At 40.1% G+C, this 13,633-nt stretch overlaps 1 protein-coding gene across 3 annotated transcripts in view; it reads left to right on the top strand.

Moving 5' to 3' along the window:
* The window catches only part of Rbl2 (RB transcriptional corepressor like 2), a 49,869-nt gene that overhangs the window by 17,227 nt on the left and 19,009 nt on the right, over positions 1–13,633 (top strand). For all 3 annotated transcript variants that reach the window (XM_013119906.3, XM_005079157.4, XM_013119907.3), the window contains exons 10-14: positions 2,085–2,194; positions 4,157–4,260; positions 7,644–7,781; positions 9,191–9,355; positions 9,793–9,904. In XM_013119906.3, coding sequence (XP_012975360.1) covers positions 2,085–2,194; positions 4,157–4,260; positions 7,644–7,781; positions 9,191–9,355; positions 9,793–9,904 — 629 coding nt within the window. The remainder of the gene's footprint in view (positions 1–2,084; positions 2,195–4,156; positions 4,261–7,643; positions 7,782–9,190; positions 9,356–9,792; positions 9,905–13,633) is intronic.

Below are 13,633 nucleotides of genomic sequence, written 5' to 3' on the forward strand. Positions count from 1 at the left end.
CCTTTTACAATCACGTTAATTGTATAGTTAGTGTTTATTAGTCAGTGAATGATATAGCAATATAAAATGTGTAAGTAGGCATGCATGATGGTATTTGTCTGTAATTCCATGACTCATGAGGCTAAGACAGGAAGATCACAAGTGTGAGGCTATCCTGGGCTGCAGAGTGAGACCCTACCTCACAAATAAATAAATAAATAAATAAATAAGCACTTTGTAAGAAGATATGTAAGTAGAAGACAGTCTCCTTTGCTCACATTTATTTAATATGGCATAGGAGACAGTAGCTACAGTAGACCCTGTATACTGACCTTAAAAAAAAAAAGTTTCATGTTTGTTAACAGCAAATGTGAAGGAATAGTACGAAGACTGACAACATCAAAAACTTGCTTGAGCCAGCACATGCCTGCATCCTAATATTTGGGAGTGAAAGCAGGGAGATCAGAAATACAAGGTCAGCTTCCACCACATGAGTTTGAGGCCAGCCTGGACTACCTAAAACCCAGTCTAAAAAGAGCCGCCTCACTCCAAACCAAACAAAACCAAGCAACCCAGCAAAAAACAAACAAACAAACAAAAAACAAAAAGCATGTGCTTGCATAAAATACAGTTCATAGATGAAATCTACTGTAAATAAAAATATAAAAACACTATATAGTTACTGTCAGTAAGGAAATTTACATACATCCCAACATTCAGGAATTCAGGAGGCAGAGGCAGAGGCAGGTGGATCTCTGTGAGTTCGAGGTCAGTCTGGTCTACAAAGTAAGTTCCAGGACTGGCTCCATAACTGCTGAGAAACACTGTCTGGAAAAACAAAACAAACAAAAACAAAAAGCAAAGTAAAAGTCTGGCATCATCCAAACCCCCACCAAAAGGTTTGTTATTTTAATTGTTATAAATTTTTTATTTTGTTTTACAAACTTTAGGGTTTTGTGTGTATGTGTGTGTGTGGGGGGAGGTTCCTTGTTTTTTTTTTTTGTTTGTTTGGGATAGGTCCTTGCTATGCAGTCCTGGCTGGTCTAAAATTCACTATGTATATAATTAAATTTATATGATCAAATTTAATTATATGCATGTATACGATTAAGTTAAGACATAGTTGTTTAAATATATAGTTGTTATAATTAGATCATTTATATGTGTGTATGTGATAAAATTAAACAGTTGTGATCAAATTAAAACAGTTGTTATAAGATCCCCAAAGCTAATGATTTGTATTATGCTTCTGCATTGAACACATATTGCTAATAAAAAAAAATCTGTGAACAAGAGGGTGAAGGAGAGGGTTCAATGGGTAAAGTGCTTGCTTTATATGAGAATCTGACTTTTATCCCTAGCTCCCATAGAAAAAACAGTGTGGGGGCACAGGCATGTTACCTCAGTGCTAGGCTGGTGACAGGTGAGGCCTGCTGGCTAGTCATCTTAACCTAATCCGTGACCCCCAGGTTCCCAGTGAGAGACCCTGTTGTAGCTGCAGTTGTATATCTGCCAAGGAACAACCTCTGGGGTTGATCCCTGACTCCACACACATAAGCACATACTTGCACAGGTCCCTCATATGTGTGTGCCCATAAATATTTTAGCCAACTCACATACAAACACTCCACACACAGAGACTAAAAGTCAATTAAATAAATCTCATTTGGGGGGATTTTAAAAGTGCCAACATTGGCTTATATTTTTATAGTATAGGTTCTGTACCCCTTTATTCTAATTTTTTTCCAGGAGTTCTTTCTGGAAGTTTTGCTGCTCACTAGACAATCACTTGAGAGTAATTCTTTGCTCTTAATGATGGGAAATATAAGGCTGTGGGGTCTGTGCTAGCATCAAATGACCCCAGATCAAGTCTGCTGGACTTAGTGCAATAAAGTATGCAGCTCCATGCAGAAAATACTGCTGCCGCTTGAAGTAGTAATACCACCATCTTTGAAAACAAATTATGAGACTTCCTTCATTCATTTGCAAAGTTTATTGTGTTTGTTCAAAGAAATTTCTATTTATATGCTAATGAAATTTATAGTTTAGACATTCTCTTTGTGACTAAAATGTGTTACGTTAGATAATCTCATATTACTTTTTAGGACATGTTCCCGAGATCCAACTCAGGCTATTGCTAACAGATTGAAAGAAATGTGTGAAATATATTCACAGCATTTCCAGCCAGATGAGGATTTTAGTAATTGTTCTAAAGGTAAGATTTTCTATTGTCCAGACTGCTCCTCATTTAAACATCTGACTACGAGGAGTCAGAAAGACTAGACCTGTAAACTGAAGGCTATGGCGTAACTCTCCATCTTTTCTGTCAGTGGATGATTTCTGGGCCCTTTTCAGAAACAGAAAATTTAGTCTAGCATCTTTAGTATACTGAACTTTTAGCACTTTTTGATTTGTAAGTTTTCATTTGTAAGCTGGAAATAAAATATAAATATTTGGATTCTTCAGCATAGGAAAAACAAAGACCTGCACATCTTGAGTCTCCCTTCCCTGAAATGCATGGGACCAGCTTTAGATTGTTGCATATACAAAATAAAATATTTTGGACATGGAACGCAAATCTAAAGATAACAGCAATTTATGTTTTGTATATAGTCTAATCCTTACACATCACCTTTTAATGCACTTGTATTTGACTGACACATTTTGAGGCATGGTACTGATTTTTTGTTGTTGTTGTTTTGTTTTGTTTTTTTGAGACAGGGTTTCTCTGTGGCTTTGGAGGCTGTCCTGGAACATGCTCTTGTAGACCAGGCTGGCCTTGAACTCACAGAGATCTGCCTGCCTCTGCCTCCTGAGTGCTGGAATTAAAGGTGTGCGCCACCACCGCCCAGCTATGATATTGACTTTTAAAAAGTTTTAGATTTTTTTTTTTTGCTTTAGGAGTTCTAAGACCTAAAGCTAGTCTAGGTATTTCTTCATGTCATGAATCAGAACCAAGTATACTAGAATAATAAACCAGTGACATACCAGTTAATATAGTATTTATTAGTTAGCTCTTGTTCCTATGAATGCCTAAGATAATTAACTTCTAAAACAGAAAGTTTATTCAGCTCCTGGTTTGGAAGTTTCAGCATATGACTGAGCTACAGTACAGTTGTTTGGACCTCTGAGATGAGTTGTCATGGCAGACAGAATGAGGTAGTACATGCTCCTCAAGTGTCCAGAAGCAAGAACAGTGCAAGGAGCCCACAATCCCTTTAAGCGGCCATGACTCTGGTGACTTAATCACCTCTTAAAGGTCCCATTATCTTCCAGCAGTGCCAGTATGGGTACAAAAGCTTAAACATATAGGTCCTGAAGAACCTCCAGCACTAAGCCATAACAGCAGAAAACTGTTGTGTTCAGAATGATAATGTGTGTGTTTAATGTACAGACACTAAATTCTTTATTTGGTGTTTTCATGTCCATTTTAGAAATATGAAAATGTTAACATGAAAGATTTTATTAAAGATGCCAGTTTTGGAATTCACATTTATAATCCCAGTACTTGAGAGGCTGAGGCTAGACTCGTGATTAGAATTAAAGGCATCCTGGGCTACAGAGTGAGTCCCTGACTCAGGGAAAAAGGAATATTGAGAAATTTTTGTAGATAATCAAAACACCAACTATAGAAAGTATAGAAGACAGATGGCTCAGCATAGGGGTTCTCAACCTGTGGGTTGAGACCCCGTTAGGGTTCAGGTGACCCTTCATAGGGGTTGCATATTAGGTATATTCTGATTCATAAAAACAGTGAAATTACAGTTATGAAGTTGCAACAAGAATAATTTTCCTCCCACAACATGAGGAACTGTATTAAAGGGTCATAGCATTAGGAAGGTTGAGAAGCACTGGCTCAGCAGTTAAGAGCATTGGCTGTTCTTCTAGAAGACCTAGGTTCAATCCCTAGCATCCACAGAGTGGCTTATAACATCTGTAACTCCAGTCCCAGGGGATCTGATGCCCTTTTCTTGCCTCTTGGGCAACCAGGCACACACATGGCATACATTAAAGCAAAACATGCACATACATGAAATAAGTAAAATTAATTAAAATAAAAGAAAGTAAGGGTTTGGTTGTCAGATTGTATTTTGTGGATAGAGAAGGGAGGGATAAGTCTTTTCCATGATATTTACTTAATTTGTATTTAATTTTTGTGATTTTTTTATTTCAACAGAAATTGCCAACAAATATTTTCGTTTTGCAGAAATGCTTTACTATAAAGTATTAGAGTCTGTTATTGAGCAGGAACAAAAAAGATTGGGAGACATGGATTTATCTGTGAGTAAATAGTAATGTATTGATCACCACAGTAAGACATAGCTTTACCCCCACCCCTCACCCCCAACAAAAGAAATGATGTGTTCCTTTAGGGAATAATGTTAGCACCCAAGCAAACTTGTACACGGAGTCCTCTGACCATCTGATTAATGTAAGGTGTGTGGAGTAGAATAAATGAGTGATTCTCATTGTAGCAGGTCATACATTAATTATAACATTGATTTTAGAATAGGAGGATTCTGTAGATGTATTAATTACTTCTTTATTATTGTGATAAAATACAATGACCCACACAATTTATACAAGAAAGAGGTTTTTTAAATTAATTTTATTTAAATTAAAGATAATCTTATTTTACATACCAATCCCAATTCCCTCTCCCTCCCATCCTCCCTTTCCCCCACCATCTCCCCATCCCACCCCTGTCCACACCTCAGGGAGGGTGAGGCCTCCCAGGGGAGATCATCAAAGTCTGTCACAGAAGAGTTTCTTTGGTCTAACAGTTACAGCAGGCTAGAGTCCATGATGGCTGAGTGTAGGTACAGTGACAAGAACAGAAAGCTGAAGGCTCACATTGTTAACAGCAAACACAAGGCAGAGAGCAAAATGGGAATTGTGTAGGGCCCTCCCCCAGTGACATGTGGCTCAACAAGGCCACACTGCCTAAATCTTTCCCAAACAATACCACCAAAGGGACCAAGTATTGAAACCTGAGTGTATGACTGACATTCTCACTCAGACCACCACAGTAGTCAAGTACAAAACTACTCAGATTTGATGTTAGCAGGGTATTTAATAACATGGAGTTTTTATACAAGCCTGATAGAAGGAAAACATTGAATGTTGACTGGATGGGACTTCAACATACTTATTCAACCATTCTTTGGCTAAGGTGATTTTTCTTATATTTTTCTAAGCAAGAAATGTAAATAGCTAGGCATCATGACCTACCCCTTTAACCCTACCTATATTGGAGGCTGAATCAGGAGAATCACAATATCAGGGCTGCCTGGGCTTCATAACAAGTTTGAGGCCACCCTGTGCAACTTTGTGAGACCATTTCTAAAACTACAATAAGACAACAAGGGCTGGGGATGGATTTCACTTCATTATGACTTCTAGCATTGGGGACTATCACCAAAAAAAAGAAAAAAAGAAAAAAGAAAAAAATTTTTTCAAAAATGACCTTTAAAAAAAACCAATAAAATGCCTTGTAAGCACTAGTATCTTACATTTGTACATAATTTTATGTGTCAATTAAAAGTAGTCTCTTACAAAGATGAAGCAAGGCTAGGAACATGTAACGTGAGGGATATGTGCAAGTACTATATTAGTTTCATGGCTATCTACATTTGATTCACATTAAAAGAGAAATCTTTACAATTAAGAGTGCTAATTTTGAACCGGGTGGTGGCACATGCCCTTTAATCCCAGCACTCAGGAAGCAGAGGCAGGGTAGATCTCTGAGTCTGAGGCCAGCCTGGTCTACAGAAGGAATTCCAGGACAGCCAGGGCTACACAGAGGAACCCAGTCTCAAACAACAACAACAAAAAAAAAAAAAAAAAAGAAAAGAAAAGAAAAGAAAGAAAAAAAAAAGAGTGCAAATTTTGGAGCTGAAGAGATGACTCAGCAGTTAACAGCATTTGGTTGCTCTCGAAGAGGACATGGGTTCAATTCCTAGCATCCTCATGGTAGCTTATAACTCTTTAACTCCAGTCCCAGGATATCTGACTCCCTCTTCTGGTCTCCAAAGGCACCAGAGTACCAGAGACTGGTGCATAGAAAACATGTAGGTGAAACACTCATACATATAAAATCAATTAAAAAATGTTTTAAAGAGCTAATTTTTAAATTTTTAAAATGACATTTTTAAAGTTACAAAATAGGCCAATAATTGTTTGAATTCTTTGTAACTGTTTGCATTTATCTTTTTTCTTTTATTAAAATTTGAGACAAGATTTCACTCACTATGTGATACATGTAGACCTTCGACTTAGTATAACCCATGCTGGTCTTAAACTTCTAATCTTCCTGCCCTAGTCTCCCAAATGCTGTGATTACAGGAACATACTACTGTGCCTGACTTCCAAACATTGATTTGTTTATAATATTTTCTTTTTTTTAGATTTTATTTTATGTGTATGAGTGTTTTGCCTGCATGCTTATGTATATGCACCAGGTGTGTGCCTGGTACCTTCAAAGGTCAGAAAATAGTGTTGGATCCTCTGATAGTGGAGTTACAGATGGTTGTGAGCCACTATATGGATGCTGGTCACTGAAACCAGGTCCTCTGTAACAGTAACAAGTGCTCTTAACCACTGAGGCAACTCTAGCCCCTGTCTTTCATTTAAGTGTATGCGCGCGCGCGCGGCGCGCGCGCGTGTGTGTGTGTGTGTGTGTGTGTGTGTGTGTGTGTGTGTGTGGCTGTGTGGCTGTTTGCACTAAGGGGCTGCTTTATGACAACTCTGTGTTTGTGAAACACACACTGAATAGCATATAAACCATAGCTACAATTTAGGGACTAATATTAAGTATGAACTTGTATGTTCATCAAAATGGTCTCTTCTAAAATATTTTTATTATGGTGAAATATGCTTACAAAAGCATTTTTAATCATCTTGACTGGATGGGACTTCAACATACTTATTCAACCATTCTTTGGCTAAGATGTACATTAACAGTGGTTAGTAACCATCACCTCTGCCATCTCCTACCCATTCAACACTGATTTTCCCTTCGGCCTTTTCTCTAGCCCTCTGTGTCCTGTCTTCCAGCCTTTTGAGTTTACCTGTTTTAGGTTCCTCAGGTAGTTGAAATCATATTTGTCCTTTTGTGTTTGACTTAAGTTTGCTTTTCACTGTTTATCCATGTTCTAGAAAGTTTTACAGCTTCTTTACTCGTGTTTAAACTTTTGTTTGTGACTCATTTGTTGATAGACACTGGGATTGGTCTGCCTTTGGCTGTTGTGAGCAGTGCTGCTGTGAATACTGGTGTGCAAGGCCTCTGTTTTGAGTGCTTGCTTTTGGCCGTTTCGGGTTCTCTGTTCCTAGAATTAGAATTGGTGTATCATGCAGTAGTTCAGGAGACAGACCCAGAATCTCACATAGGTGAGGCAAATGTTCCACCATAGAGCTGCATCCCTAACCTCATACAGTAATTTTAAGTTTAACTTTCTGAGAGCCATCATACTGTTCTCCATACTAGCATTTTATATTTCATATTCCCACTAGCAATACTTAGGGTTGCAATTTTCTTATATCCCCAAAAGACTTGTTTATCATTTTAAAATACTTTTTAAAAGATGAGTGCATTTAAACTGACTGGATATGAAATGTGTTTTCAGAGTAGGCTACTGTTTCTAAATGTTATTTTTGTTTTATAGGGTGTTCTGGAACAAGATGCATTCCATAGGTCACTCTTGGCCTGCTGCCTTGAGGTTGTCACTTTTTCCTATAAGCCTCCTGGGAATTTTCCATTTATTGCTGAAATATTTGATGTACCACATTATCATTTTTATAAGGTATTTAAAAATTATACTGGTGATTACGAATGAGACCAACCTCTTGCTAGCTACTTTGTTAACATTAAACATGCAAATCTATTTTATTAAATATTTAATAATCTCTATGTAGGGAACAAAGGAGAAATGTAGTCTTAAGACCTATATAAATTCTTGTAATATACAGTAATATGGCAGATCTCATTTGGCTGAAGCATTCATCTGTTTTCTTTTACCATCTGCCAGAGGACTGCAGAATAGTATGATTGAAGAGCAAGATTACACCTATAATCCATACTTGGAAAGCTTGGACAGGGGGATTGCAAACTTGTCCAGGCTACACAGAAGTGCTGTCTCAGAAAGGAGGGAAGTAGAGAGGCAAGGATGGAGGGGTGAGAAGAGGGGACGCTGGCACTGGAGAGACAGCTCAGTCATTAAAAGCACCTCCTGCTCTTGCAGAGGACCCGAGTTCATTTCCCAGCTCCCACGCCAACTCCAGGTACAGAGGACCTGAAAGCCTCTTCTGGCTTCCTTCCCATCTATACACAGGGCGTAAAGGCACACATACATGAATTAAAAATAAATCCTTTTAAAACAGCAGCATTCAAGTCGTGAGTTTTAGGTATCTTGTATTAATGAAAGGTTAATATTGAAGATATCTTTCAGGAAAAATATTAATTTTCTATCATCCTACTTATTTATTTTTGAGACAGGATATCATCTGACCAGACTGACATCAAACTCAAGAATAACTTGAAAGTTTTGATTCTCTTGTCTACTTCCTGAGTACTAGGATTACAGGCTTGAGTCCCATACTCTGCTCATGCTCAGAGATATTTAATATTATTTTAATTTTGTTGATACTAGAAAGTGAGCCTATGGCCTTCAGCAGACAAGTACATACTCTATCTCTGAATTATACGTCCAGTCCCATGACCTAAAATTTTAAGAGTACTGTTTTTAAGCTGAATGTATAAAGTGTATTTTTGTTTATTAATTTTTAAATATACAATTGTACAAAATATTTTATATTATTCATATGTGTAGATTATTTATACAAATTATAAAAGGAAGAACAGCTTTCTACATGTGGTATTGCATTATTAAACTTGTCATTTCTGATTAATTGTGTGAATATTTTTAAAATATTTAGATGTTTCATTTTGCTTTTATTTCATTAATTTTTTTGTGTATTTTTTTTTTCGAGACAGGGTTTTCTCTATGTAGCCCTCGCTGTCCTGGAACTAGCTCTTGTAGATCAGGCTGGCCTCGAACTCACAGACACCCGCCTGCCTCTGCTTCCCAAGTGCTGGGATTAAAGGCATGCGCCACTACTGCCTGGCTCATTTTGCTTTTGTACTCATAAAACTTTTGCATGGAAAATCATAGTAATTGTTACTCAGTTAACCAGGGCATTTTCTTTATTTCAGGTAATAGAAATATTTATTAGAGCAGAAGATGGTCTTTGCAGAGAAGTGGTTAAACACCTCAACCAGATTGAAGAACAAATTTTAGATCATTTGGCATGGAAAGCAGAGTCCCCACTGTGGGACAGAATTAGAGATAATGAAAACAGAATCCCTACATGTGAAGAGGTTTGTGACAATATCTTAACATCTCTCTATAAGGGAAGCACATCAATATTGTTTACATTCCCCATGCTACAGAGAACGGTTGGAGCTGGGGTCTGCCCTTGGCAGACATGGGTTTGCAGTGTGGTTAATGGTTTATTCCTGTGTCAAAGAGGAAACAGAATCAGGTTCCTTGGGGAGCCTGTAACTGTCTTCAAGATTTCCATGGCAGTACAAATTGAGGCTGCTATTCTGACCCTCCAATCAATAAGGAACACTGGTTCAGATGTAGTTTCCAGTATCCTGTTTGAATCTTTTAAGACTGAAGATTTTAGTGTTAGTAATTTTATTGAGAAATAACTAATCAGACAAAAGTTGCTTCCTGTTGCCTTAGACTATTATTGTATTTCTAGTGAAATGCTTTTTTACTGTTAAGATTTTATGGAAACAATTCTTTGTAGGTAATGCCACCTCAGAACCTAGAAAGGACAGATGAAGTTTGTGTTGCCGGCTCTCCCCTAACCCCGAGAAGGGTGAGTGAAGTGCGTGCTGATGCTGGCGGGCTTGGAGGAGGTAAGTCTGAGACACTAAGAGGAGTCTTCAGTCTAGATGCTTAGATTTCATCTAACCCGTAAGTAAAGTGAATAGGCCATCCAGAGAAAGACTATTCTATGTCTTTAGTGATGTAACGGGCACTTAAAAATGCTTTTTTTTCTGGGCAAGAAGATTGGGACAGGCTCTTGTGTAGTCCAGGTTGGCCTTGAACTTGCTATGTAACTAGTGATGACCCTGTACTCCTAACTGTCCTCTTTCCAAATGCTGTATTCCAGGTGTGTACCACACACCTGATTTAAATATGCTTTTTTTTCTTTTTCTTTTCTTTTCTTTTTTTTTTTTTTTTTTTTGAGACAGGGTTTCTCTGTAGTTTTGGAGCCTATCCTGGCACTCACTCTGTAGACCAGGCTGGCCTGGAACTCACAGACACCTGCCTGCCTTTGCCTCCTGAGTGCTGGGACTTAAATATGGTTTTAAGGAATATTGTGAACATAAAAACATTTTTTGAGACATGGTTTGGCTGTATAGCCCAGGCTGACCTTGAATTCTACATCCTCTTGCCTCTACATTCCTGCTACAAGGACTACAGGAATGTGTCACCATGCCAGGCTTACAGGTATCTTTTTAGAACATTTTATGTTTAATTTGGTCTTCATTGGTAGGTGAATTTTCATCTATAAACATACAAAGGGAAAAAATGGGAAAAACAAACTGTTAACAATACTACAATGCTAACTATAGAATTCTCGTGAATTTTCTCATTCTTCCAAATATATCTTCCTTTTTATGGTTTTGTTTTGCAATGTTTATTAGCGATAGGAGTCTATGTTGGCCAAGCTGATTTTCAATCCTTTGTCCTCCTGACTCAACCTCTGGCATAGCTGGGAATATAGGTGTGTACCACCACACCTGACTGTTCTTAAAGATAGAGCTATGAGATCCGGCTAGATACAGATAAGCCAGTGAGATGGGACGGCCCCATGGCTGGACCATGTTCAGCTTTGTCACTGGAGCTGTGCTACTTAGGGTAATGTGACACCCCTACAGGTCCAAGAAGTACAGAAAATACAGGCTTATGTTTTAGCTGGCTCCTGAGATGACTGCCTAGGTGTAAGGTTTATATTTGGTATGGGAGTCTGCCTTTGATTTTCTTTCTGTTTCTCCCCCCTGGTGCTGGGACTCAAGACAGCAAAATGCAAAGTACACATCCTGCTATTGAGTACACCTCCAGTACCTCCTGCTCTGAGTACACCTCCAGTACATCCTGCTCTGAGTACACCTCCAGTACCTCCTGCTCTGAGTACACCTTCAGTACATCCTGCTATTGAGTACACCTCCAGTACATCCTGCTCTGAGTACACCTCCAGTACATCCTGCTCTGAGTACACCTTCAGTACATCCTGCTCTGAGTACACCTCCAGTACCTCCTGCTCTGAGTACACCTCCAGTACATCCTGCTCTGAGTACACCTCCAGTACATCCTGCTCTGAGTACACCTCCAGTACCTCCTGCTCTGAGTACACCTCCAGTATATCCTGCTCTGAGCACACCTTCAGTACATCCTGCTATTGAGTACACCTCCAGTACATCCTGCTCTGAGTACACCTCCAGTACATCCTGCTCTGAGTACACCTCCAGTACATCCTGCTCTGAGTACACCTTCAGTACATCCTGCTATTGAGTACACCTCCAGTACCTCCTGCTCTGAGTACACCTCCAGTACCTCCTGCTCTGAGTACACCTCCAGTACATCCTGCTCTGAGCACACCTTCAGTACATCCTGCTATTGAGTACACCTCCAGTACCTCCTACTCTGAGTACACCTTCAGTACATCCTGCTCTGAGTACACCTCCAGTACATCCTGCTCTGAGTACACCTCCAGTACATCCTGCTCTGAGCACACCTCCAGTACATCCTGCTATTGAGTACACCTCCAGTACCTCCTGCTCTGAGTACACCTCCAGTACATCCTGCTCTGAGCACACCTTCAGTACATCCTGCTATTGAGTACACCTTCAGTACATCCTGCTCTGAGTACACCTTCAGTACATCCTGCTATTGAGTACACCTCCAGTACCTCCTGCTCTGAGTACACCTCCAGTACCTCCTGCTCTGAGTACACCTCCAGTACATCCTGCTCTGAGCACACCTCCAGTACCTCCTGCTCTGAGTACACCTTCAGTACATCCTGCTCTGAGTACACCTTCAGTACATCCTGCTCTGAGTACACCTCCAGTACATCCTGCTCTGAGCACACCTCCAGTACATCCTGCTATTGAGTACACCTCCAGTACCTCCTGCTCTGAGTACACCTTCAGTACATCCTGCTCTGAGCACACCTCCAGTACATCCTGCTATTGAGTACACCTCCAGTACATCCTGCTCTGAGTACACCTCCAGTACATCCTGCTCTGAGCACACCTTCAGTACATCCTGCTATTGAGTACACCTCCAGTACCTCCTGCTCTGAGTACACCTCCAGTACCTCCTGCTCTGAGTACACCTCCAGTACATCCTGCTCTGAGCACACCTCCAGTACCTCCTGCTCTGAGTACACCTTTAGTACATCCTGCTCTGAGTACACCTTCAGTACATCCTGCTCTGAGTACACCTCCAGTACATCCTGCTCTGAGCACACCTCCAGTACATCCTGCTATTGAGTACACCTCCAGTACCTCCTGCTCTGAGTACACCTTCAGTACATCCTGCTCTGAGCACACCTCCAGTACATCCTGCTATTGAGTACACCTCCAGTACCTCCTGCTCTGAGTACACCTTCAGTACATCCTGCTCTGAGCACATCTTCAGTACATCCTGCTCTGAGTACACCTTCAGTACATCCTTCTCTGAGCAAACCTCCAGTACCTCCTGCTCTGAGTACACCTTCAGTACATCCTGCTCTGAGTACACCTTCAGTACATCCTGCTCTGAGTACACCTCCAGTACATCCTGCTCTGAGCACACCTTCAGTACATCCTGCTATTGAGTACACCTCCAGTACCTCCTGCTCTGAGTACACCTTCAGTACATCCTGCTCTGAGCACATCTTCAGTACATCCTGCTCTGAGTACACCTCCAGTACATCCTGCTCTGAGCACACCTCCAGTACATCCTGCTCTGAGTACACCTCCAGTACATCCTGCTCTGAGTACACCTCCAGTACCTCCTGCTCTGAGTACACCTTCAGTACATCCTGCTCTGAGTACACCTCCAGTACATCCTGCTCTGAACACACCTCCAGTACATCCTGCTCTGAGTACACCTCCAGTACATCCTGCTCTGAGTACACCTTCAGTACCTCCTGCTATTGAGTACACCTCCAGTACATCCTGCTCTGAGTACACCTTCAGTACATCCTGCTCTGAGTACACCTCCAGTACGTGCTGCTCTGAGCACACCTCCAGCTCCACGACTATTTTCAGAGAACCATTGTATAGTTCCAGAGAGCTCTGCGTCCATCAGAGTATTGTTATTACTAGGCCAGTTTTATACTGTACTTGCTATTAAAGGATCAGTTTTAAAGTCAAGTTTATGCTAAGTCAGTGCCATCTCAATGATCATAGATGATACAGGGTGTGATGCATACTCCTCTGTACTCAGCACTTGGAAGGCTAAGGTAGGAGGGTCTTAACTTTAAGGCCAGTCTACTTTAGCTACATGAGACCCTGACTCAAAATAGTAACAGATAACAGAAAACCAAACTAACTCATTAATTAAATGCTTTATGAAATTTTCTCACTTAAAAT

The sequence above is a fragment of the Mesocricetus auratus genome, unplaced genomic scaffold, assembly GCF_017639785.1.
Source record: "Mesocricetus auratus isolate SY011 unplaced genomic scaffold, BCM_Maur_2.0 Super-Scaffold_100045, whole genome shotgun sequence".
In the NCBI taxonomy this organism is placed as follows: domain Eukaryota; kingdom Metazoa; phylum Chordata; class Mammalia; order Rodentia; family Cricetidae; genus Mesocricetus; species Mesocricetus auratus.